Source organism: Sorex araneus, chromosome 4 (assembly GCF_027595985.1).
Source record: "Sorex araneus isolate mSorAra2 chromosome 4, mSorAra2.pri, whole genome shotgun sequence".
Classification (NCBI taxonomy): Eukaryota; Metazoa; Chordata; class Mammalia; order Eulipotyphla; family Soricidae; genus Sorex; species Sorex araneus.
This window is the reverse complement of record NC_073305.1, coordinates 100639988-100667028: the sequence shown is the minus strand read 5'-3', so window position 1 is coordinate 100667028 and position 27041 is coordinate 100639988. Positions and strand designations below refer to the sequence as shown.

General features: G+C 33.8%; 1 protein-coding gene across 26 annotated transcripts in view; it reads right to left on the bottom strand.

Annotated features, from left to right (window-relative positions):
* RIMS1 (regulating synaptic membrane exocytosis 1) overlaps nucleotides 1-27041 on the bottom strand; it is a 512610-nt gene that overhangs the window by 125454 nt on the left and 360115 nt on the right. For 20 of the 26 annotated variants that reach the window (XM_055136886.1, XM_055136888.1, XM_055136871.1 and 17 more), the window contains 10 exons: nucleotides 26729-26775; nucleotides 23314-23426; nucleotides 19986-20116; nucleotides 19278-19449; nucleotides 18999-19152; nucleotides 17761-17832; nucleotides 14331-14487; nucleotides 13515-13640; nucleotides 11902-11964; nucleotides 7332-7421 (listed from right to left, as the gene is read on the bottom strand). In XM_055136886.1, coding sequence (XP_054992861.1) covers nucleotides 7332-7421; nucleotides 11902-11964; nucleotides 13515-13640; nucleotides 14331-14487; nucleotides 17761-17832; nucleotides 18999-19152; nucleotides 19278-19449; nucleotides 19986-20116; nucleotides 23314-23426; nucleotides 26729-26775 — 1125 coding nt within the window. The remainder of the gene's footprint in view (nucleotides 1-7331; nucleotides 7422-11901; nucleotides 11965-13514; nucleotides 13641-14330; nucleotides 14488-17760; nucleotides 17833-18998; nucleotides 19153-19277; nucleotides 19450-19985; nucleotides 20117-23313; nucleotides 23427-26728; nucleotides 26776-27041) is intronic. The other 6 variants (XM_055136894.1, XM_055136895.1, XM_055136878.1 and 3 more) reach the window with 1 other exon arrangement.

Genomic DNA, 27041 nt, shown 5'->3' with positions numbered 1-27041 from the left:
AACCTTGCTTCCTGAGGCAAAATTCCAGTCCTTGTGTTTATTTTAAAACAAAGAAAAGAAACAAGCAAAAAAACCAAAAGAGAAAAAACAAAAAAAAATGCTCTAACTATGAAACATGCAGCAACAGCTGTGAAGGAGAAAGGTGTACATACAGAAACAGGCAACAGTGATGCAGACTAATAAAAGGTATTTTTAAAAGAAACACTTAACATAATACAGATATATCTATATATTCAAAGTCCTTCTAAATATGCTGATATATAAAAATATAATAAATCTATTAACTTCTGCTGATATATTTGATGAGATTATACCCAATAAAATTTATGTCTGATTTTTGTCCTAAGAATGGATATTAGGTGTTAATAAATAAAGTTTGTTGAGCTTTATATATGCTAACATATTTTAGATATTTAAAATAAAAAGGTGTGTGCTATCTTTATCCTACCATAAAAGAGCCCAATTTAGAATCTTTCTCCTCTCATGAGCTGTAAACAAAGCTCTAACTTTCATTTTAACTTTACAAACTAACATGACAGGTTATTAATCATGAAGCTGAGCTAAACCTTAGTTCTCTTTTTAAAACAGCCTGCCTGCAAATTACATTAGTTACAATATTAATCCCTGAATACTAATATTCAAAATGTTTAATTTCAGAGCTATCTCTTTATTGGGAGTCACCCCTTTCTCAGAATACTCTGCTGCCACGGGAATGAATGTGAGCGCCGAAGGAAAGGAGCTATTGTGTTTTCTTTTGTGGTTTACAGCTACAGTAGTTAAGGATAGCATGATGAATGCAGAATAAGTAATCAATAAATATTTGCAAATAGATAATAAGGAGATGAGACCTATTTTGCAGTAACACAGGTTAAGAAATGAGACCTTCATAAGAAGATACAGGAGTGAATAGGCCCATTGGAAGCCACAAAAGTCCAAGTAGTTAATTCCCACCTACCATTGAGACACTCTACAGCAAATATATATGTCTTAAATGTGTAATAAAATACATGCTCTGAGATGTCAACATCTTCCAATAATGACTATCCCTTGGTAGGCTATAGCTAAGCCAAAATGAGAAATAATAAGGAAACTTTAATCACTTTATAAATGGCACAAATAATTTTTGTGAACAATTATAATATAAACTAAATCTGAAGAAATGGGGCAATGATATATATATTTTTTATTTCTGGCCCCTATAATCCTTTCTACTTCTCTAAAAACACTTCTCATATTATTTTAATTGAATTAACAAATTAATTGCTTCTTTTTCAATTAACAGCTAAGTTTTAGGTAAGGCCTAAAAGGTTTCTTCCCTTAGGCTTCAGTTTACATGACAGGAAAATGCAAAGTGAAGCTTCTGGCTTCTGTACACCTAAGAAAGAACAAATTGCCTATAGGATTGTTGACTTTCTGTTAAAGAATCGACCACATTAACTTAGCTTTTTCTATCAACTCTTCCCATATAGTACTTACTACCAGCAACTATCAAATATTCTGTCACTGTCATCCCATTGCTCATCCATTTGCTCAAGTGGGCATCAGTAACGTCTCTATTGTGAGACTTGCTGTTACTGTTTTTGGAATATCGAATATACCACGGGTAGCTTGCCAGGCTCTGCCGTGTAGGCGAGATACTCTCGGTAGCTTGCTGGGCTCTTTGAGAGGAGTAGAGGAATTGAACCCAGGTCAGCTGCGTCCAGGCAAATGCCCTACCCGCTGTGCTGCCTTTTACGTTTTTTATTTGCTATAATATTTGATACTCAGGGCTGGGTATCAAATATTATAGCAAAGAAACGTAAAAAGCAGTCATAAGACATGAGTCCTGGCATAGCAACCGAAAACAGTGGTTCTGTGAATCTGGCTGACTCTTAGGTGAGGTAAGAGCAAGTTTGAAAAGCAAAACAAAGAGTTTCTACATTTCTTAATTATATTTATTGTGATTAGCATCTTCAAGTTTCTTCAGCTAGATCCAATTTTAGAAGCATGTAAGAAAGGGTCCTTCCTTCCTTCCTTCCTTCCTTCCTTCCTTCCTTCCTTCCTTCCTTCCTTCCTTCCTTCCTTCCTTCCTTCCTTCCTTCCTTCCTTCCTTCCTTCCTTCCTTCCTTCCTTCCTTCCTTCCTTTCTTCCTTCCTCCCTTCCTCCCTCCCTCCCTTCTTCCCTTCTTCCCTCCCTTCCTCCCCCCACACCTAGCAGTGCTCAAGGTTCACTCATGGCTGTGCTCAGGAATCATTCCTGCTAGTGGGTTCTTTTACAAGTCATCCAAAATCCCAGATTGAGAATTTACTCATGAAATAGGATAATGCTATATTTACAAAACTAGAGATACCAAAGGACATTAGAATGTTTTGTACTTGAGGGGAAAATAGGATAAAAATAGTGGACAAACATAACACTAAATAAAATATAAGCTTTAATATCCATAAACATTTGGTGATTTACAATAAGCGAATTATATGTTGTTCCCCTAGAAAAGACAATAATGAATTCTACAAAGTAAAGCAGTGTGAAGAAAGATGAAGTTATCTGGTCTTCATTTCTGAAGAATAAGTAGGATTTTAAAGCAGACAGAAAGAAATGGAGAATTATCTTTAATGGACAAAAAAGTTGAAACAAAAATAGTAAGAGCTATTAATATGGCTTATGAAGAAAACTAATGGGGCAAAGAGAAATAATAAAACTGGAAAAGTACTATAATGAAGGTAAAATGTGTTGAAAATTCCTAGAATTGAGAGTACTTCTATATTCATTTAAAAAGAAAGGAACGAAAGAATGACAGAAAAAAAAGAAAGCAAAAAAAAAGCAAGAAAGAGAGGAAGAAAGAAAGGAGGAAAGAAAGAAAACAGAACAGAAAACATAAATGTTTCCAAATGATGTGGCTGGTTATTTGTCAAAGTAATTAAAGGAGAGAAAATACCAAAGAACAGATTTTTACCATAGAAGTATAAGAAGATGATGGATTTTATTTAGTTACTAACTGGAGCGATAGCACTCAGGTAGGGCCTCTGTCTTGCACTCAGCCGACCTGGGTTCGATTCTTCCGTCCCTCTCGGAGAGCCTGGCAAGCTACTAAGAGTATTTTGCCCACAAGGCAGAGCCTGGCAAGCTACTCGCGGCGTATTCAATATGCCAAAAAGAGTAACAAGTCTCACAATGGAGACTGGTGCCTGCTGGAGCAAACTGATGAACAATGGGGCAACGGTGCTACAGTGCTACTGTGATGTACACAACAAGATCTATCAAGCTGTTAAAAATGTGGTTCTACACAATGCCCAAAAGGAGAGAGAGAGAGACAGAGAGAGAGAGACAGAGAGACAGAGAGGGAGAGAGAGAGAGAGAGGGAAGGAGGGAGGGAGGGAGGGGGTGAGTGGTGTAGGGTGATGGGAGGGAACTTGGGAACACTGGTGATGGGAAATGTACACTGGCAGAGGGATGGGTGCTGGATTACTGTATGACTGAAATCCCATTAAGAACAATTTTTGTAAGGGCATATTTCACAGTGATTCAATTTTAAAAATTTAAAAAAACTGGGATTAGCTGTCAGGGGAAAGGTGTGTTTTGCCAAAATATAATGGAATAGAGGAACAGTGTTTTCACAAATTTTACAGTGGAAAAATTTGATAGATATTTAATTCCAGGAAATGTATGCAGAATTATGGGATGCAAGAGTGAAATGAGAATGAAACTAGAAAAAAAATCTTTTTTGTGTAGTCTAGGAAGGTTTCAAGCTAGGCAGTGTCATGAAGAGATACAGATTAGTCTGTAGAGTATACGGAAGAGAGGGGCAGTGCAAGTGACAGGTTGGTTATTGTTAAAATGTCGTCAAAGGCTACTGGTTAAGTAGTAGCCAAAAATATTCATGTCAATTGATGTTGTTGTTAGATTCCAGCAGTGGTGGAAAGAATATATATCACATTGCAGGATTTACGAGGAAGTTAAATAAAAGGAAGCAGTAAGGAAAGACTACCTTTATAAAGGGTTTGGTTTCTATGAGAGGTCAGTGCAAAAGATTAGACACAAAAGCAATTACACATCAGTGGTTCTAAAAATAAGTGTTTCTGAATATGTAAGGGATAATTTTTTAAGTACTCAGGAAAAGAGTGGCTAAATGTACGCTTTCAATTCATTTCTTCCCAATCAGTGAATATAATAGAATGAATGGCCTCATGTGCATCCTTGAAAAGAATGGAGGTACAATGACTTTGAAAAAGAACTTCTTTTAGAAACAGTGTTATTTTCTTGGAAAAACATTAAAGGTGGGACTGCTGATTCTGGACTCCTTAGGAAAAGACTCTGTCATCTGTACCTGGTAATCCATTACTTTTGAATCACTGTGAAGTATAATACTGGTTGTAAATTTGCTCTGGCAATTTCACCCTGGGTACTAAACAAAACTTAACTTGTGTAAGTCATGGGGACATTTCACAAAAGGGAAATAAGTATTACAGCAAACAAATGTTAATCAAATTATTTAGAATCAGTAAATTATTTATAGTTAGTAGTTCACATGCAGTGCGAAGAATAATCTTTTCTTGAAATTGAGGTAACAATGATTTACAAGAATGTAAATATTTGTGCTTTAGGGATGATATCACCACATCACACCCACCACCAAAGTGCCATTATCCCTCTACAAATGTTTAAAGCCCTGACAATTTTGAAATTCTTTTCACTCTAATACTTTAGCTACTCTAAGAAATTTACTGTAACATTTAACCATGTCTGATAAATGAGAGAAATCAATTAGCTTAGAAAATCTTATCTGCTCCATTCTTATTACTTCCTCTGTATACTTTGTTTGGAAACTTCCATGCATTTTTCAAAGAGAATACATTAACTACCACTGACATTGCATTACTCTATTTCATCTACTATTTATAATGTGTGCACAAAAGGCATTTGTGGTAGTAATCCTTTTATAATTTTCTTTTTTTTTTCCCTTTTTGGGTCATGCCTGGCTATGTACTCTGCAATTACCCCTGGCAGTGCTCAGAGGACCACATGGGATGCTGGGAATTGAACCCGGGTCAGTCACATGCAAGGCAAACAACCTACCTACTGTGTTATCACTCCAGCCCCCTTTCTATAATTTTCTTGATTTAAATATATCTCCCTTTATTTACGCCTTTTAACAATGGGATAAGCGGGATCCCAATAAGGTAAAAGTACTTTTAATACCATGGCCCCTTTATTTTTAAATGTATTTAGTTTTTTTTTTTTTCAGGCATACCTGGTGGTGCTCAAAGATTAGTCCTAGCTCTGTGCTCAGGGATCACTCCTGGTGGAATGAGGTGGGCCCATATGTGGTGCTGAGGTACAAATTCAGGTGACTGCACTGCTGTTCTAACTCTATGGACCCTCATTTTTGATGGAAACTACCTTATTATTCAATCTATAGAGACTATAGTTTTTCAATCATATTTTTCTTCCAGAGTATACTCACTAAAATTTCATGATGATTAGTACTAGAATTATGGAAAAATTATCTGTCTTCTCTAAAAGAGAATAATGCAAACAATTTCAATTGTGATCTTAGGAAAGCCTGTTCTTTCATCTAACGTTTCTATTAGGATGTATAAAATATAAATCATATTTCATGGTTTTCCATCACAAAGTTTGCATATTAAGAGAATATAATATAGAAAGGAGTTTTTAAGTAAAATATTACAGACTTAAGAATGTTTGTACATACCTGTATTGTTCAACACCAGAAATATGTATCTCATGATTAAATGAATAGGTTTACTATAAAGAACTTTTGTGTGTGTGTGTGTGTGTGTGTGTAGTTTTTTTGGGTCACACCTGGCGATGCTCAGGTGTTACTCCTGGCTCTGCACTCAGGAATTACTCTTGGTGGTGGTTGGGGGATATGGGATCCTGAGGATCGAATCCCGGTCTGCGTGTGCAAGGTAGAGTACCCTACCACTGTACTCTAGCTCTGGCCCCTACTTTAAAGAACTTTCAGTTAGCCCCTGAAGGATATGTGAATTATACTGGCATGACTAAATATTTTATTTAGGAATTATGAAATATTATGGACTTCACTGAGTGTTTATGTTCTATGTATTTAATTTTGCAAGTCATAAAGAAATCTAAGGTGGATGCAGCAAGTAATAACAAGAATACCAATTACAACCAAGTATACTGGAATAGAAAGTTCCACCATAATAGAAAAATTAAGTTGCCCACAATTAAGAGTCTATTTGTGCTACTAAAATGCAAATTTTGTTAATCAAAAACTCTGCTCTTTCCCTCACAAGGGTCCTCAGGTAATGAGATTGCCAAGGAGCTGGCAGGGGTAATGGGCATAGGTTTTAAGCTCATAGTTTGTCATGGTTTGCTTTCAGTGAATTTTCAGTTACTGGATCATCTTCTGCCAGGGACCCAAATATCAGAGTTGTCAGGCTCATCTAGGTGAGTGCTTGGGGCACCAGGGTTTGAACTCATGACTTTATGCATGCCAGGCAAAAACTCTATGCCATATTCTGAGCTCCTGAAGCAAAATTGTGTGTGATGATGTTATATGTATTTAAAATAATGTGTGTTTATATTCTATGTATTTAATTTTTCAGGTCATAAACAAATCTAATGCAGACACATATTTTTTTGCTAAAATACAATTTAGTGTTATCAGAGGTTCCCAGACTTAATTGGTTGAAGTTCGCCTTTTCTGAAGTCAAGTACGCAACATCCCTCCACTTGGAAATCTGACTTCGTTACACAAGCAAGCAGATCTGAGGTTATTAAGATGTCTCACTATGGCTGAGCCCCCAACCCCTCATCCAGTGTTTTTCTAGTCCACAAGATGGTATCAGTCACTCTGGAAAATATAATTCTTCTTATAAAAAGTCTAGGTTGATTTTAAAAATGAATAAAGATGGACAACAGAAGTATCCCATGTAAACAGGATTCTTTCTTTCCATTTGGGAGAAGATGGTTAAACCTGTAAATGCAGTAAGTGAAACTAAAAGGAAAGTTAACTTCCCCTTCAATGGAGTTTATAAAATTATCAGCATACTGAAGGTTCCCTGAATACTGTGCAAATAAACCATTAAAGAGCAACAGAAGGGAAAAAGCTGCAGCCAGAAGCAGTTACAAATTACATTACATCATTTGCAACAACATTCATGGAAATATGTGTATGTGTACCCTTTGGATTATCTACATACACATATCTCAACAGAGACCTGTATAATAAGAGGGGGTGTAGACAGTCAGCAATGTGAATATGAATGAATAAACCCATGAGACACACATGAAACAAAATGAAGTGATTGAAGAAAAGATACTAGTACAAATGACAGGAAATTAAGAAAGTCTTTATTTTATACCTTTCTCGTTCTGGTGAATGCAAACTAGTATCTGGTCTCAAGCAGTTGGTACTAGCACTCCTAGCCCTGTCAAGGGAGGGCTGCAGTTCACTAGTGCCAGTGCATTGCATCCAGTGGTAGAAGAGAAAGACAAAGGAAACAAAGAAAGGAAGACCATGTTAGAGAGTAAAGCATAAAATAATGTCCCCTTTACATAAAGTGTAGAAACACTATGATTCAGTTCATAAGGGTGTGAGAAAGCTGACAGAATGGCAGTGCAAAATTTTGTTTAGAAAATGGAACTAAACAAAGATTATGCTTGAATTGCTTTGCATAATTTTTTAAAAAGGGTCTCAGGCTGGAACATGAGACTAAATCACACCTACTTATGAAAAACTAGATAGAGAACACACTAAAACAAAATGCCTAAAACTTAATTACCGAGAACAGATGCCACACCAAAACAAAATGAAGGACATCAGAGAAGAAAAATTTTACAACTCAACTATTTTGTTTCAGGACACTAGACAAGGGAAGTGGAAGTACAACTTCCAATTGTTCTTACCTAACCAGCCAGTAAATCTCAATACTCTTGAGTTAAAGCATTTGTGATGAAGAGGAAAATTCTGTCTAGCCACTGATCTGGTTTCAGTATATGTAGGCAGAACTGAGCTTTACAAATCAAAATTACACAAAAATAAGATAACAGCAAAATCAATTATAATTAAAATCAACACGTAAACAACAAATAATAAGACCAGAATGCTGAAGTGAAGAAACAGATTTTATGTAAGAGAAATATGCAATTAATAATACTTAAACTTCAAAATATTTTTAGATGTTAATTTAATGTTTTTCTGTGTATAATTTCATGGAGAACTGCTAACTAAATGCTAAACATTTGCTATTTTTAGCAGGTAAAGGATAAAACATCCGTTTATAACTGGAACTCACTGTTAGGACTCTTAATTCTAAATATCCCAGTGAGAACTGTTCTCTAATAAAGGCATCTAGAGAAGTAATATTTTATAGTGCCTAATAAGATGTCTGGAACATGGCAAAACAAAATGCAGGAAACAGAAAAATATATATGAAGCGAATATACCTGAAAAATCAGGTAGTCTAGCTATAAGTAAAGATCAAAAGAAGAAAATCCTCAGAAGAAAATCAGTATTTATTTCAAGTTAAACTTGAATTCTAAAATAATGAACTCACAGGCATCTGTCTCATATGTATGATAGAGTGCAAATTGTAATTTATCTGTCTTAATTGAAAAATTATATGTTAACTAAATTCTATTAATATTTAAACTCACTATTTGATACCTGATGTGATTTCACCTGATTTTATAGAAGCAAGCCACTCAGAGCCAAAGAACTAATCAAATTATATCATTTGGGGGTTAAAGCATAATTAAATGAGTTAATATTATAGTAACCAGTATAAAGTTGATCAGCGGTAGAGGTATGATTTGGATCCTGACACTGGGATGAGGCAAATTAGGAAGGACAGAGAGAGATGGAGAAGCAGCTGATGTGGGCAAATTCTTTCCATTGATCATTTTCTCTATCTAAATGCACCCACAGGGTGAGATGCATGAATGAACCAAAAAGTGAACTATTAGTTTGTGGGAAAGAAACAGCAACTTTATCTGACTTCCTTTAATAGCTTTGGGAGATCTTGAACTGTCTATAACCACCAAAGGCAAACTACATGCAATTAACTTTTTAATAACTCAATGATGTCACCACAGGTTTCACTAATGATTATGAAGGAGTATCTTCCCTCTTTATCTAAGGTGCTATAAATGGAGGAGATAAAAACATTTTCCTGATGACAAATTAGACATAAGAGTACCTGTGGTTCATTAATGTTTATGCTAATGGCCAAATCAAAGGAACCCTCAGTTCCAACTAAAAAAAATAAATGTTTGTATCATAATTGAAAGAGTTGAGAACAATTTTTTTAGACACTAAGGATTCAGTCTGTTCTAAAGAAGAAAAATGCTTCCTTTGAACTCCTAAACTGAGGTAAACATTTTCGTTAACAGGCTGCGATGCAACTTTTCTAAGGAACTTGAACAAAAGTAAACATCCTTTTTTCAGGAACATTTTATGAGGGGTAATCAAAGACTCGGAAACAAAGGGAAAACTACATAGGATATAGTTTAAAGGCCTATATTCCCACCATGGTTTTGCCACTTATTGTCCAGAATGTGGGTAATTCAGTTCAAGTGACTAAACAATGAAAGAGGTAACATCTACCCAATTAGGGATGCTGTGAGAATTAACAGGTATAAAGGATAAAGTATAAAGGCTATCAGTAGTCAGCTGCAACATTTTCTGTAAAACACTGTCTCATCAGGTTCTATTATAGGAAAGAATGGTTTGGTTAAATAGGGAGAAAACGGATTGAATATTATGAGACAGATTTCTTTGGATATATTTTAGTAGGTTGTGTATATTAAATCTACAGGACAGGGTCTCAATTAGCAAAATTTCCAAAACTTGACTCACAAACACTTGTAGTGGTTGGAATAAATCACCCATCTAAGGGTGATAACATTTTACAAACTATTTTAGTAGAAAATGATAGTTTTCTAACACTGATTTAGAATCCTTGCCCTATTCTTAAACTTTCTTAGGCTTTTTCTTGAGCAAAATGAGGACAATCATTTCATATCACATTACTACTGTCAGTAACTTAAGTACAGTAAGTAATTAACAATGTATTTGGTACTCAAAATATTATTTTCCTTGTTTACTTGAGAAAAAAATAAACTCTCAAAGATTTTTTCTTAAAAGTCCCTAAGTATCTGTATGATGCTTTTTTTTTTTTTACAGTGTGGCATAGGGGGCTGGGCCACACCCAGCAGGGGATCATATGTAGAGATAGGGATTGAACCTGAATTCACCGTGTGTGTGCAAGGCAAGCACCTTACCAACTGTACAATCTTTTGACTATATGTGATATTTCAAACATAATACAAAACAAAATAATGAAATTACTTGTGTATAACATTTTACATGCCTTGTTATTTCGAAGAAGAAAGCAATGAAAATTAAAATATAATCTATTTAGAGTACTAAAGGGAGTACTGTAGCAACATCTACGCAGTAGGTGGCACAGATCAGGTGCTGTTGTTTTTGTTGTTACATAAACAGAACTATAAGAAAACTTTTTGAAATTGCAAAGGAATTGGTTTTATAAAAAATTATTTGCCAAAAAAAAGCACAAGTAATTCAACATTCAAACAATATGAATTTTTAGAGTATTTATAATTTTATCTATTTTTTTGGGCTCAAGAACAGAACTCTTTCAATTTTGTCATTCTTGTGACAGTATAAGCAAACATGGCAGTGTATATCAATGGTATAATTTTATACATGAAAAAATCTAGAAAAACTCAGATTAGTAAAATCTTGTTTGCAGGTTATAAACAGAACCATAAGGTTCACATGGACACAATAAATTTTGCACTTGTCTTTGTATTATAGGTAATTCAGTTATAGCTCTTTTCTTCTCTTTCCTACTTGAAAAATTATTGAAGACTTTATTTTTGTGTGCTGTTGGTTCACTGACTTGCTATTCTATTTTACTTTATATTAACTCCACTTTGACATTTACTAATTACATTCTATGAGCAATCAGTCAGATAATTTATTTTAGTTATAAAACCAATATGATGCGATAGAGAATCATTCTCTAAATTCAAATTTAGAGGATAATAGTTTCCTTCCTTCTCATCTTGAAAAGTATGACATTGCTCCCTCCCTTTATAAGTAATTTTATTTGCATTATGGAAGTTCTAATCTGGTGAGGGCACTGCTAAAGGAATATGGATTTAGAGTCAATTATGTCTAAAATCCTTCCTCTTTTTTGAGAAAAAGGTAAAATTCAGTCATTACAAACAGACTGGCAGAGATTTTACAAAGAGAAAACAACATAAACAATAGTAGATTGCAACAAAAATAAATAATTAAAAACAATGCATAATTACAATAAAAAAATAACAGTAATACAAACTGCCATACGGAAACCAGAACACTTGTGACTAGACAGGTGTCTATGTGCATATTTGCCTCTGTGTATGTTTGCTAGAGAGTGAGTCTGGCTCAAAGTGAGCATTTCAAATTTTAATTATAGAAAATGGTATTTTTGGTTTTAGGATCATGTGTGCAAACAGTTTTAAGAGGCTCATCAGCCTCTGGATTTTGAATGGATAGAAAAAAAAGTAAGTCTACCTGAATTAGGGTAAGATATACGCAGACCCTTTTCTATAGCTTCCATACACAACAAAAATGTTTGGGGATCACTGTGGTTCTCAGGGCCTACTCCTGGCTCTTGCTCAGGAATCACTTGTGGCCAAGTCTAGGGGACAATATGCTCTGTGAGAGATTGAGCCTGGGTAAGCTGCTTGTAAGGCAAGCACCTTCCTGCTGTACTATCTCTCCAGCCTACAGCAAAGAAAATCGAATACTTGGGAATTCATTTGACATATTTTGAATTAAACACTAAGGGAGAGACGGAAGAGTAGTGGAATGGAAAGAGTTACCACAGACAGTTACCATAACCAAATCCCTATATTTACCTGGTAGTATGTAGGCATTCTGCACTTCGTCCTCGTTTTGCTCTGGGCAGCATAAGAAGCTCACTGCACAGACAGGATGTGTGGTGAGTGAAACAGATAAATTATGAAGCATAAAATGACATGGAGTATGCCAATGGTATGCGATGAGAACATGAAAAGGGAAGAAACCAGATTGTCTGCACTAGCATATTTGCTTGAGAAGTTAAACAAAAATAAACATGACAGTATTTTAAATAATTTAAACAATAAAGTACAAACATTATGATAAAAGTCCTGTTGCTGATTTACTACTGTACTTGAAAGTAATTTTACAGAAAAAAAATAAAACAAAACAAAACAAAAATAAACCTACCCCAAATAAGACAGAGAAATTTATTTCCCGTACTAGACACTTGGGCAATTTTAATAACTTCAAAGTGGTATATAAATTCATCCTTTCTAAGACTACTGTGAACCCTAACATTTAAATTTTTTAAGCACTTAATGTCTGATAATTTTCTGTTTTTAAACCACTGAAAATATGATAGCACATTTTTAATAAGACATTAACTGTTTACTCAAATTAATCAAGGATATGCATGTTCACTATAAAATTAATACATTTTTTGATATTCTGAAATTAAAATTTTAGCCACGAACTCTTATTCCCCCTTTTAAGCTAAATTCATATTGGCCTCACTGTAAGTTGACAAAGTGGCTCAAGCTTAGCAGTGTAGTATTCTATTCTGCTATGGTTTCTGTCCCAGTTTGACTCCATTTCTTGAACTTCTGGACATCACCCACTTCCTATAGTAGATAGATTTTAGGAGGTATAAAACTTCATCTGACTCCTCGGTCCTTGACTACTCAGCAAAAGACAAACCATTCAGCACCTCTACCATCTCCCTGTCACTCTCCGAAAGGTTTTCTTCTTCCCACTTAAAGAAGAGAGTATTCAACAAGATGGCAGTATAAAATCTTAAAACAGACAACTGAGCTTCTGATCAGACTGACAGTACAGATATCTGGTTAAAAGTCCATGAGCACAGAGACCAATACAATAATAATTCAGACTGTTAGAAATTGCACCTAGGAAGTACTTGTTCAAAAGTAAATGCATAATTAAACTTAAGTACACATCCTTACATGAAAAGCTACATCAATATTTTATGTTTTATGGAAATAGAATTCATAAAGAGTAGGATTATAACAAAAAGATTATTACTGAAATCACAGAAATATTAAGTCTTTAAGATGTCTGACAGCCAAAATTTTTAAATCACGTAAATAAAATTCTATTAGAATGAATAACATTCCAAAAACGGCAACCCACACACACAAAATATTTGACAACTTCTTACACACGATCCTTTCAAAATTTAGGTCAGTATTCCAGTTAATAACAAACTGGCCAAACATAACTTTAAAATCTGAAAAATATGCACCTATTCTGACAATATATTGGACAAATCTGATAGACTATATTTTTGTAGATCATCTTAAGAGTTCTTCCTTGAGAGAAGTTCAATTTTCAGTAGTGAAATTTTCCTACTCTTTAGTGGAACACGCTATATCACTAATAAACTAAAAAAATTTGAAAAATTATAAATTGAGATCATAATATGAAGAAGTACCTGTCTTGTTCTGATAAATACTGACTGTCCACATCTCTGGATCTGTGATCAACTGGACTTCGGGAGGCATCATGGTGTCTGGTTGGAGAACGTGACCTTCTCGTTGGATGAATTTCATCTAAACTCCTAAAATGATTACAAAAATTCCTATTCATCATATTACATCATCTTTCCAAACAGACATAGAGAGCGGGGAAGAATTGGAAGTAAGTGACAACGGGCATGGTCTGAAAAGTGTTGACATAACCAAGTACTGTTATGAGTTAAAGATCTTTTTCTGTAATTTTTTCCATGTGTTGAATTTTTCCAGCCTTCTTTTATACCTTTATCAAAAAAGATCACAATTTTTATTTGGATACTTAAAGTTTCATATCTGTATTTCAGGGTAAGATGAAATGAAGCACAATTCTTATGCATTATAAAATTTCCCAAATATTTGATGTGTTTTAAAGAAATAATATTAATTATCTTAAAAATATGTTTGCTTTTAACCTTATCCCCTTTGCTACTTCTTTCCACAGGTCGATTCATTATCATGCAATTCCTCCAAATAGATAAAACTAGAAAACTGTACATTACAAAGTTCTTATATCTATGTTTGTCATATAGACTTCTTACATATGAAAAATGTTCAGAGATCTAAAAAACATGATGTTTCATATAGGTGGGTCAAGAACATAAAGGCATTTTGTCAGATATTATTAAAGATAAAATATCTGACTAAAAACGTTATATCATTTAATTCTGTCTTATGCTAATTTACACTGCACTATGTTCAAAAGTACTCAGAGACACAAGGCCCATTTCAAAGCCTACCTCTGTAATGGCACATTTGGTAAACGTGAACGCGGCCTTCCCTGATCATCGCCGCGATGAGGAGATACTGAACGTGAGCGGTGATGAGTTGTTCTTTGCTGTTCTGGCACAGTTAATGTTGTAGATTTACTTTCTCTAGCACTAGACCTATAACCCACTGGCAAAAGTACACACAAAAAAATGTTAGTATTCTTCTACAATGTAACTACTAATGAGGAAACATTAAATTATATCAAAGCAGCTATGCACCTACTAAAATTAAAGGCCATGCAACCAGCAATATTAGCATTATCTTGAAAAGTATCAACTATACATATGCAGAGTGTAAACTATGCATGCAGAATAACAGATTGCATTTTGGCTTAAAGTTAAATGATACGGAGGCACTGAATATAATATGAAAGTTGATGCCTCTGAGATCATGAGTCTGAGATACTATTTCAATTTAAAGAATGAGTTAGTGATTTTTCAACAACACAAATCAAGCGCCTAACAATGAAATATATTAATATACAAGTTAATGCTTAGAAATTTAGTGTTTCTTTAAATGGTATTTCAATTTTTCTTCCCAAGAATAATTATTTTAGTGGATTACTAAGATGAGTTCACTAATAAACAAATGAATATGACATACCAAATTTTTCAAAGAATAGCACATCTCCACTATTACAAATAAATGATGGTAGATTTTGCAAACCACTAATAATACTACAGTTTTTTAATGAAAATAGAAAGTGATTGGAAGTGAATATGGCAATAATGCAGAGAAAAAAATAATTCTCATAAATAACCAATCAGCAATTCTACCCAAGACATCTCAACTTAGTCCACAAATTTGTTAATATAGTGTAAGTTAATTTACTAAGCATAATTGCAATTAAAAACTAATTTTAAAAGTTCTTTTATCCTGGAGCAAAAAAAGGTTTATATTTTCTGTTTTGATTAAAAGAAACCAATAATCTTTAATCCACAGTAGTGATTAAAATTTGTTCAATAGGGGCTACAACAACTTTCTATTATTGAAATGAAAGCAAAAACTGATGTGCTAAAGGAAATAATATATTTACAACTATCAAAAAAGTTCATGAACTATGAAAACTAGGAATGATAATATTCTATTTATTTACCTGAAAACTCATGTATTATTTTAAAATGTGCCATCAAAAATTTTTAATAGATGAACTAATATTGCTCAATACCACATTTACTGTGATTGTAAAACTTATGATATCATTTAAGACTTTGTGTATTGTCTCAGATAAGGCATTCGCTATTGATTGTTTTAATATTTTTTAAGCACTTAGAGTTAAATATTTTAAATAACAGCAAGGTTAGAGTACTTAAAATATTTGTAATACAATGCTCTGGTGGTCTCAACTGTTTTCAGAACCTTAGTTTCTTTAGGTGGATAAAAATTGCTAATGTCTCAAATAAGAACACAGAACCCATAGAACTAGGTAAGCTCAGGTGTAAAACATTTAAGGACTGGCTATGACAGAACATTAACAAAAGCACTGACGCTTCTTCAGAATACATTCAACTAGGAATTCTACTGAGCACATTATATGTAGAATCACCACTGGCATCCAGTGAAATTTATCTTTATGTTGGAAGCTAGGACATTTGAGGCAAATTAGTAGGCAACCTTTCAAAACTTATGCTAACGTAGCAAGATTTACTTAATAATTTATCCCCTCAACTTATATTGGTTTAATATCTTTATTTTTATGAATGACTCATCTTTTTCTATTTATTAAAATGCGTATTAGTGTGTGACTTCCTACATATATTACATTTGTCATACATACATAGATGCAGAAGTTAACATATATCCATTCTGGATCATTAAAGAGAAAATATACTGTTTCTGCTTGATTTAATAGTGTAGATATACTTGCAAACATCATTAAATATTTTAGAATGAAATATAAATATATTTATTTGGTTCTGGTTGGAGAGCCATGGCAGGCTCAGAGCTTATTCTTCACTCTGTTCTCAGGAAGAAGTCTAGAGGGGATTTGGGGGCACACTGCATGTAGAATCAGAGATTGAATCTGCGCTGGGTAACCATTTTGTTACGTATTGATTGAATCGAGCAATTCATTCAATCAGTCTGAAACCTCACCATAAAAATTAGAAGATTTTGATTTACTTCTGATTTTATCTTGATTTCTTATTTGATCTCACTTATATTAGATTTATCAAATCATATATTTTTACTCTTTCATTTGGTAAAATTGATATTCTAATACATTTTGTACGAAAGCTTCAGAAGGAATGATAATTCTTTTATATTTTATAAATAAAAATCAGAATGCTACTATTATTATTATCATTTAAAATTCAGTGACATCTGATATCAAAGAGCGTGATTTAATTTTGCATATGTACAAGGCTTATTATTTTTAAAAAATTTTTTCTACTTTCATACAGTGATAAAATACTTTCATAAATATTAGGAAGTAAATAAAACTAATTTTAGAGAACTCTCCATATTATTTTCCTAGTTTTAGTGAAATTGGTTATCTTTACAATTTGTGAAGTTGGCCATTAGAATGTAACCTGCACACTGATTTTATAGAAATATTTGCGCTCAAATTAAATATTATCTGAGAAATTACAAAAAGAGGATATATTAATATTACCTTAATTAAATGTCTTATTAACATGTTCTTATGTATTAATAGTTCTTATTTAATAATAAAAGTAACTTTTTTAAGGTAATTTATTGTTGTGTTTCCTTAGCACAAGATTAGTGCCAAGAAAACAAGCCTTCGTTTATTCTTATTTTTTGGCATAAAACATCTTTCAACTGTAAAAATGACACCAAAAATTTTTCTCAGACTATGACAAAAAAAATTGTCAGTTGAAAATGAATACTGAATCCTTCTAAAGCATTTACTTTTTTTAAAGATACATATGCACACAAACTAGGCATATTTATTGAAGACCACATCACGAAAGCATCAATAGTTAAGCCATGCCACATGCAATTTACAACCCTGTCATGCACCTTTCTCAGTATATTCCATGGAAGGCTACATGGTACTCAGAAACAGTGGATGGAAAATTATAGACATACAATATAAAACATAAGAGAATAAATTTTTATGTAAGGAAATTAAATGTATCCTTTGGGAATGAAATTCGTATTTTCACATATGCTCACAGCATTGTGAAATGATTTGTCCTACTAGTTATGTTTCTAAGAGAGAACCTGACTAAATTAAATAAAATGTTATTGAATTTTATTTACTAGTTATACACTCTTAGTAATTTAGAACACCAGTCACCATGGAATAACATACTACTGATTTCTCTGTGCTACAAATCTCCAGTTCAGTATCCTAACAAAGTCTGGAAATTGACAGTGAAAAACAAGCATAGAAAGAAGCACAGTGAAGCAGGGCCATGCGCTTAAGCCACGCACCTGGAGGAACTACTCCAATACCATCATCAACCTCATAATCTGAGATGTCACTATCACTGATTCGCTGAGATCCTGTACAACAGTAAGGCAAACAGATAGACCTCTGTGTCTGGTAAAGGATGTGGTCAAAAATTTTTTTGAAAGTTTATTACATTACTACTCAATATTTTGAACGATAATAAATAATACGAAGAGAAACCTGAGCTTTTTAAAAGAAGTATATGTTCTTTAAAGGTCTAATACTTTCTTAGTATTTTCTCCTCATAATCTTTGAAGATTTACGAAATCAAGGGAATTTCAGAGAAAATGTGTTAACTTTTCAATTAAAAAGAAAGTAATTAAACTAAAACTCACAGCAAAGTGCACGTACTAATCTGTGTCTAGTTCAGTTCCCTCTGCAGTTAAGGGAGGCTGGGGCTTCGTAGAAAGTTCAGAGACCTTTCTTGGCTGGAGTTCTCCTGAACTCATATTATGGAAAGGGCATCACAGCCTTTTATCAAGTATTTATAGTTAGCCTTTAAAATTAGCCACTATACTGCATTAAACATTAGTTCTGAGGAAATGATTGATCAGTTTAGCATTAACATGAAATATTCAATTCTATGAGGAAAACAATTTTGTTTCGGATTACCAAAATGAAGCTTTTAAGTTTCAGTTGTTCAATTAGGTGGTTAGTCATAACTCAAAAAATAATAGATGTGTAAAGAAGAAATACTATTTCCTAATCATCAGATGATTAACAACAAACATTCTTCATGATTTTTTAAAAAATGTGTATGGATAATAACAATAAAAATCCACAGGGAGCCTAAATTATTAAGAGCCTACATATAGTAACCCATTAATAATGACAGAAGTTACTCAATTAGTAAATGTCTCAATAAGCACAGGACAAAGAATTACAATTCAGAACTTTTAAACTTTTGTTCATTTCATTAGAAAGTTTCATTTTGGGTGAAGAGTGGGATAAAGATAAAGCTTCAATTATTCTGGATTTCTACTCATCCTCTATATTACATGTATTTATATGTGTATCTATATGTAGATACATATACACATACATATACACATACATATCACTTGTATTTGAAAATGTAGAAACAGTTTTCTAAGTCATTATAACAGATAATTTTATAAGATTTTATTTTCTATTCTATACTTGAATGGTATCTTTAATGTTCATCTATAAGTATATTACTATGAATATTAATACTTCATATAAAACTATTTTAACCTACTTTGTAGTTTTTTGCTAGAACTTTCTCCATGAACATGTCGCCTTGGCATGAAAGGTGATGGCTGAGGAAGAGGTAGTGAAGACTCATCATGTGTCTGAAGTTTATACCAGTGGGGCTCATCATCTAGGAGTGCTGTCTCTAGTTCTATGAGGATCTGAAACGGCAGTTCTCAAATTAAATGGAACACCTTCTTAAAACATAATGCAAAATAAACATTCACGATTAACGTGTCACGTGAGTTTCATTAAACGTACAACTTGAGTCTACAATATACATCACCTCTCCAAGAAATTCACTCTCTTCTTCTTGGACTCTTGGTTGATCCCACACCGTTATTTCTAACATTCGTTCTCTAAAATCTCTACGATGTACATGTGAATAGACAAAAGTTTGATTCCATTTTGGTTCTAGTATTTTCTTTACTGTTTTAGTCCTCCTTTTACTTTTGTCACTGAAAAATAAGTAAGTCTTGTAAGTGAACAATCAGAAACAAGGACATGCTGCCCTCTACTGTAGTTAGATGTAATACTGTTACGGAAATTTTCTTGGTTTTAGTTAATATTTTAAATATAAAAACATAAAATGTAATTGACTTAATTTTAACATTTTTAATTTCAACTATAATGTAAGCAAAAACAGAAGTATTAAAGGTATATCCCAAACGACTTAAAACTATTAGAGGCTAACAGACACTTAAACTTAGTAATATATTTTTAAAAGTTTATAAGATTGAGAGAAATAAAAGGCTTGAAGAATTGTTGGGCATAATCATCTTTAGAGAATTACTGATACTATTTTTAAAACATATCACTGGTGTATTAAATACTTCAAAACATCAAAACACATATGAGTAAACATTAGGTATATGCAAGTTTTGGTCATTTTTAAAGCAATAACTCTTTAAAATGTATATGACACTATAAAACCAGGAGATAAAACTTTTCTTCTATTTATATTTTGGCATATTCCCCCAAAGCTATTCACTACCTTCTATCTGGAAGAAAATACATTTTCACATAGGGGTTCCTGGGACGCCCATCTACTCTAGGGGGTAGATCTGTTGCTTGCAGAACATTCACGATTAGTTGGTGTCCCACTTTGTCATACCACAGCTTCACCTAAGAGCAAGGCAGAAAGAAATCATTTGATTTGTAAAAGTCATGAGGTTTTATTAAAAAAAAAAAACCTTTGAAGGAAAATTCTACAGAGAAACACAAATAAATCAAATCATATGCAATTTTGAAATGAACACCAATTTCCAAGCATAACTACTAGCAACTTGATTCTTTATGGTTTTCATATGGCAATAGCCAGTAGGTCTTGGGAAGCTCCGGGCCACTGATATCATGGAGATACTTAGCCTGGTGCTAAAGGCGTGAATGTTCTGAGCTTGGGCCTTGGGTCTATCTTACTGGGGTTTGGCAAAGTTCAGGGGTGTCATGTGGTACCAGGGATTAAATTAGGCATTTTCAAGTATAAAACTATTTATCTCCCAGGTGGTTTAAATAGAACTAAAAACTGACAGACTTGCAGTGTTCATTTATACTTGAGTCTGGCCATGAAAATAAAACCTACAAGAGTTTATTTATAAATGACAAGGGAAGAGAAAGGTATCAAAATAATTATCATTGTTTTTAACGTTAAACGCAAGTCTTTGATTATTAAGAATGTCTTAATGATCGTAATGTGGCTATGGATTTTAAGTACCACATGAAGTTGAAATAAATTCTTTCAATGTTAGGAATAGTATATACAAATAATGGGAAGAGATCAAGGAACACATTTACTGTGAGTCTACTTTATAACAAGAATTGCTACATGTTTGTGGATTTTTTCTTCTTATTTAATCTTGTTTTGCTTTGTTTTGTTTGTTTATTTGGGGGCTACACTCAACAATGCGCATTGTTTACTCCTGGCTCTGCACTCAGGAATTACTCCTGGCGTTCCTTGGGGAACCATATAGTATTCCTGGGATGGAACGTGGGTTTGCCACACATAATCCAAGTACTCTATTCACTGTACTATACTCTGGGCCCGATTATTTTTTAAAACAATTAATCTGTAGGCAAATTTAATGAAAGGAAGGAAAATAACTAAAAGGATGCAATTATAAATGATGCCATTAAGGGCTAGGGATGCGACTTTGCTTGTGTGAGGTACTGGATTTGATTCCTGGCACCTCCTGGTCCCCTAAGCACTTCGAGAAGTGATCAAGTATTGAGCTTGAAACAGCCCCTGAGCAGAGCTAGGTATGGTCCTGAAAAACAAAATAATCCTATCAAATTATATGATACTTACGTGATATTTCTAGTACTCTCTCAATATGTATACTTTGAACAAAGAAAAACGAGAAATGGAATTCTTAAATATCTTTGGCCAACTCCTAGGAACTAAAACACTTGCAGTTAATAAAGTATGCCTGTTTCCTCTAAGTGTAAACTTATATTACATTCGTAATAAACAAGCTAAATTTTCTCCTTGGTTTAGTTAAACCAAGACAACATCTGAAAAAACAGGCTACTGAAATGCATACAGTGGGGGTGGGAGAGATAAGGGCAAGAGAAATAATATAGCAAGTAGGGCATAGTGCAGTATAGCATCACTCTTACTCATGGCTGACCTGGGTTCAATCCCTGACACCCCATCTGCTCCCCTGAGCCTGCCAAGACTGATTCCTGAGCATAGAGTTAAGAGAATAAGTCCTGAGCACAGTTGTATGTGGCCCCAACCCCCCAAAACAGTAAATAAATAAAAATAAGAAATCCATATGTTAAATGCCATTGTCACAATATTAATTTTATTATTATTTTTATCTAAAAGTTAGTTTGGCTTTACTGCTAAGAATTCTGAGCATACTCTAACAAGTATGCATCGGAAAAATACTTAAGAATTATTGAATAGAATAAACCATTTTGACTTTGTGATTGGTCTTTTATAATGAGGGGGAAAATAAAAATTTACGCTCAAATCTGAAAGAACCTATATCTCTGCTTCTAATTAAAAGCAGAAATGTGTTTTTCATAAAATCAACCTGAGCTTTTATTCCTCTTAAATAAAATATATAAAATAAATAAATAAATAAAATATATTAAATAAATAAATAAATAAAATATAAAGTGAACAATATGAGATATCATACACATACTGGTAACAAAAAAGGAGGTGCGCAGAATAATACAAAAGACTGTATAATATGTTCAATCGACTAATATAAATAAAATCCAACAGAGGCTTAAAAAATAACAGCAAGGAGTCAGGGAGTTTTTAGGGTGTCAGGAGTGAATGCCATTCATGTTTAGGAACCACAGCTCAATCTCTGACACTGCAAGGGCCTCCAAGAACTTCCAGAAATAGCCTTGGGCACTGTGAATTCCCAAGCAGTGGTCCAGGGAACTAGAAGCCAAAAAAAGGAAGTCACATCTGGTGACACTCGGAAACTGAAACAGATATTTCAGTGAATGGGCACTGTTAATGTGCCACTATTCGGGTCTTGCAGCACTGTGGTCACCAGTGCCCTCCTGGCAGTGTCCAGCAAGCTTGAAGCTATCTTTCTCTAATTAGAACTAAGAGAAATGGAAAACTAGCTCTAGAAATTCACGTATTACCAAAGCTGCAGAATATTAACTATTTATCAAATAATTTGAAGCAAGACTTTTAGTTAGAATACGAATACCCTGCATTCATTCTACCAAAAGTGTGCCTTTTAATATCACCACAGGTTTTTCTCAGGTTTCCCCATATTACTTATGAAGAAACAGGAAAACTTCGGCTTCTTCAGACTGGTTTAAGCCATATTTTCACTAAAAATCCCCAGAAGTTAAAAAGACTATTTTAAATTTAAGTTTCTCAAACTAAGACTCATAGCACTGTAGCACTGTCGTCCCATTGTTCATCGATTTGCTCAAGCAGGCACCAGTTAACGTCTCCATTGTGAGACTTCTTGTTACTGTTTTGGAATATTGAATATGCAAGAGGTAGCTTGCCAGACTCAGTAGGTTAAATAGAGTATGATTTCCTAGGTTAATTTGGTCTACAAAATACCTTTGATACAGTTATACAGCACACTGACATAAATTATGTTATTATTTACCATTTAATTTTAAAAACACAGGACATATTGTATAAAAATAAATCATTCTAAATAAATATATTCATGAGGAAATGATACAAGATATGGATAATTAATGAGGCATATTACTGTATAAATTAACTATGAGTATGTCATAGATTTCTAAGAAAGCTATATGGTTTTAAAAACAGACTCCATACAAGGAGAATATAGTGATGGTCTCTAAGTCACACAAAAAGTACATACAGAAAGTTGCCCTGGTAAGACTTGTGGGGCATCTTTTAGAGCTCCAGGACTTGTTGGAGAAATAACAGAAATAGAAGGCCTTTCCATCTTCTGAGATTCAAAGGAACTAGAACCTAAAATTGAAAAAGTATAGTGATTTTAGTAACATACTCAACATTTGTGTGAAGCACAAATATTTTTATATAAAAGCTAAATACATCCTTTATTTGTAAAAAACCAAAATTCAGGATACGTGACAACAGTAGTCTACTGTCAATGGAATGGTTGTAGAAAGTTTTTGTCTTAGCTAATTTCTAATTTAAAAGATATTAAAATGATGTCAATTTTATTTCAATTTGTACATTTCTGAAGTAAAGTCTACAGCTTAGGTTCTTGTATAATTGTACTATAATGACATAGAGGAAATGTCTTTAGAAAAAAACATCCTTTAAGTTAATTTTCCTGATCAAGAGATTATCTGTTATGAAGTATCCTCACTGAATCTTCCTGTCTGGATGTATGTGTATAATTTATGAGGCACATCTATCCTAGATTTTAATCATTGTTTTAAAACAAGATTAAGATGTTAGTATTGATTTAACAAATGAATTTCTGTATGTCTTAGAAAATACTGTTTCTAGAAATTCTTAAGTGATTTATTTTTATGGAGAGACTGCTCTTTAACCAGTCAGTCAATGAGGTCCTGCTCCTCTCCGTCTTACATGAAAGTTCTCTTTTCACAGAACACTGTTATTGTATACTTTTACACATGGGTGCTGGATGTCTGAGAATACAATGAACCCAGCAAGAGTAATCCCAAACTCATAGCCATGCAAAGCTTAGTTTTACTGAGCAATTACTATGTACAGAGCATAGTCTCAGAATATTCAATGTACACTTGTTTTTAATCCAGTGGAGTCTATAGTAGATTCAACGTCTTTTGCAGAATATATATTATAAGAAATTATATTAATGTAACTATATCTATTTTATCAAGTATTCTTAAAATAATTTTAAGTCTCAGTAGAATACTATTCTAAATGTTTATTTCTAATACTACATAATCAGTTTATCCTTATATATTATAAACATTATCACTTATCACTGTATCACTGTTATTCCATTGTTCATTGATTTGCTTGGGCAGGCATCAGACTTGTTACTGTTTTTGGCATATCGAACACACCATGGGTAGCTTGACAGGCTCTGTTGTGCGGGCAAAATACTCTCGGTAGCTTGCTGGGCTCTCTGAGAGGGATGGAGGAATCGAACCCGGGGTGGCGTGCAAAGTAAATGCCCTACCTGCTGTGCTATTGTTCCAACCTATAAACATTATAAATTATTCAATTATTTCATTGCCACCATCTTATCAGTTATAAGAAAGTGTGAACATATATACACATATTAATACAAACCTGAGATCTTCTCTAGCAAATAGGCAAAATATGAAGATACCCATTTGATATAGTAATCTGATTTCCAGTTTTCTGCTTATTCCATCCATATATATTTTAACACTTTTACCCATGATCTGTTTTTCCCTCAAAGAGCTAAGGATTTATATTTTTATAAGCAATGTTGGATAATAAATTTGGTGATAAAATATAAGTCTTATTAAATTCATACTGCTTAACTGCAAAATATATATTTGGCTCACTTCCATGTTCTCATCAAAGCCTTCCTTCCTTCTCTATTCTTTATTGAACACATTACAATCTTCTCTTATTAGGAGTGACTCTAATTGACCACTCAGATAATTCAGTAGCGAGTCTCATAGTTTCATAAACCCTTTATGTCCCTGAACTTACATTTGTATCAACTAGTGCTAACATGATCCTGTGGACATTGTTTGTTTGGGGTGAGGAGTTTTAAGCAGTGCACAGAGAGCTGGTGGACCATTTCTGGTGATAGTCAACTAGGTTGAATGTTTTAGTGATCAGCCCAACAATGCAGAGATCTGATGCTATTATGTTTCTTTATAATTCTTTCTTAATTAACATATTTACTTCATTAGACTACTAACAAGAACTGAGCTAATTGCCAAAGTGAACAATTCAATGCCACAATACATTTTGATTCACAGCTAATAGGACAATTACTTATATATGAGTTAGCCTGGCAAGCTACCCGTGGCGTATTTGATATGCCAAAAACAGTAATAAGTCTTACAACGGAGATGTTACTGGTGCCCGCTTGAGCAAATTGATGACCAATGAATGGGATGACAGTGACAGTGAACTCATATACAGGTAATACGGGAATACTTATATATGACTTTAACTCATATACGGGATAATATGGGGCTGAAGGCCTGTATTTACTTTCCATGTATCCCACCTTGGTTTGATACCTAGTTTTACCTACAGCTCCCTAAGCACAGAGGCAAGAATAGCACCTGAATAGGTTTTATGTCCCCAAATGTGTCCCCCACCAGTAAAGTAAAAATCATGAATGTTAATATACCTGGAAAAACTACAGGAGGTGGAGTTAATGGAAGGTATTTTTCATGCCCCAGATGTGTCTCTAGCAATAGGGCTTAGCAAACATTTTATGTAAGGTTAATTAATACATGGAGTGTGGGAACCGGGGCTGAGATCTCCAAGCCTGCTCAGATTGGGACTGGACCTCTTCCACCCAGATCCCCCATTTTCCAGTAACTAGGCAGTCACACCCAAAAACTGCCCCTGGTGTCATGTAATCCCATCCACGGCCAACATCCAGAGACTATAAAACCCAGCTCCCAACATCTTATAGCCTAGTTCTCCCTCTCAGAGAATCTGGCAAGCTACCGAGAGTATCCTGCCCGCATGGGAGAGCCTGGCAAGCTCTCTGTGGTGTATTCATATGCCAAAACCAGTATCAATGATGGGTCTCATTCCCCTGACCCTGAAAGAGCCTCCAACGCGGCACCGTTGGGAAGGACGAGTAAACAGAGGCTTCTAAAATCTCAGGGCTAGGACGAATGGAGACGTTACTGAGACCACTCAAGAAAATCGACGATCAACGGGATGATGATGATGATGATGATGAGTTGAACTCAGAGAATATACTGAATTTTATTATTAAAAAAGGGGCATTGCTAGTAAAGACTTTGGTATAGTTATATAAGGAATACAAAAATAAAAAGCCTAAAATAGATCTTTTTATGATTTCCATATTTGCTATGGTTTCTAACTTCTGACATTGTCAGAGCTAACCTAAGTATGGTAATGCCAACTCAAATTGCTTTTATCAAAATAATATTTTTTCGATCCCTGGATCCCCATCAAAAAATTTTTAACAACTTTATCAAGTCATTAGTTTAGTTATAAACATATAATATTCTAACACCAATCACACCACCATTGCACCTTCCCACTACCAATTTAAAGGCTAATCTTTACTCATAAATTTCATCCAAGATATTTTACAATAACAAAATCATTTTTATACTCACTAGACTCCAGTGGAGGATGAGAGCTTTCAGGAATCCGCGGAATGTCACTAAAAGAAATAGGCTATTGTGAAAATTCCATTTAATAAACTATTCTGCCTGAGGTTATCATCACCTTATTTTAGTGCAGTGGTTTAGAAAATTCTTTTAGATTTTTATAGGTGTGGTAATGGGCAGGAATCACTATTCAGGCAAGATTAATATGCAAGAATGTCAAACACCACACGCACACACATCCACATACATACACACAAACTGCAGTAAAATTAAGTTTTTATATATTTAAGAGCAAAACACTTTAACATGACAACAACCG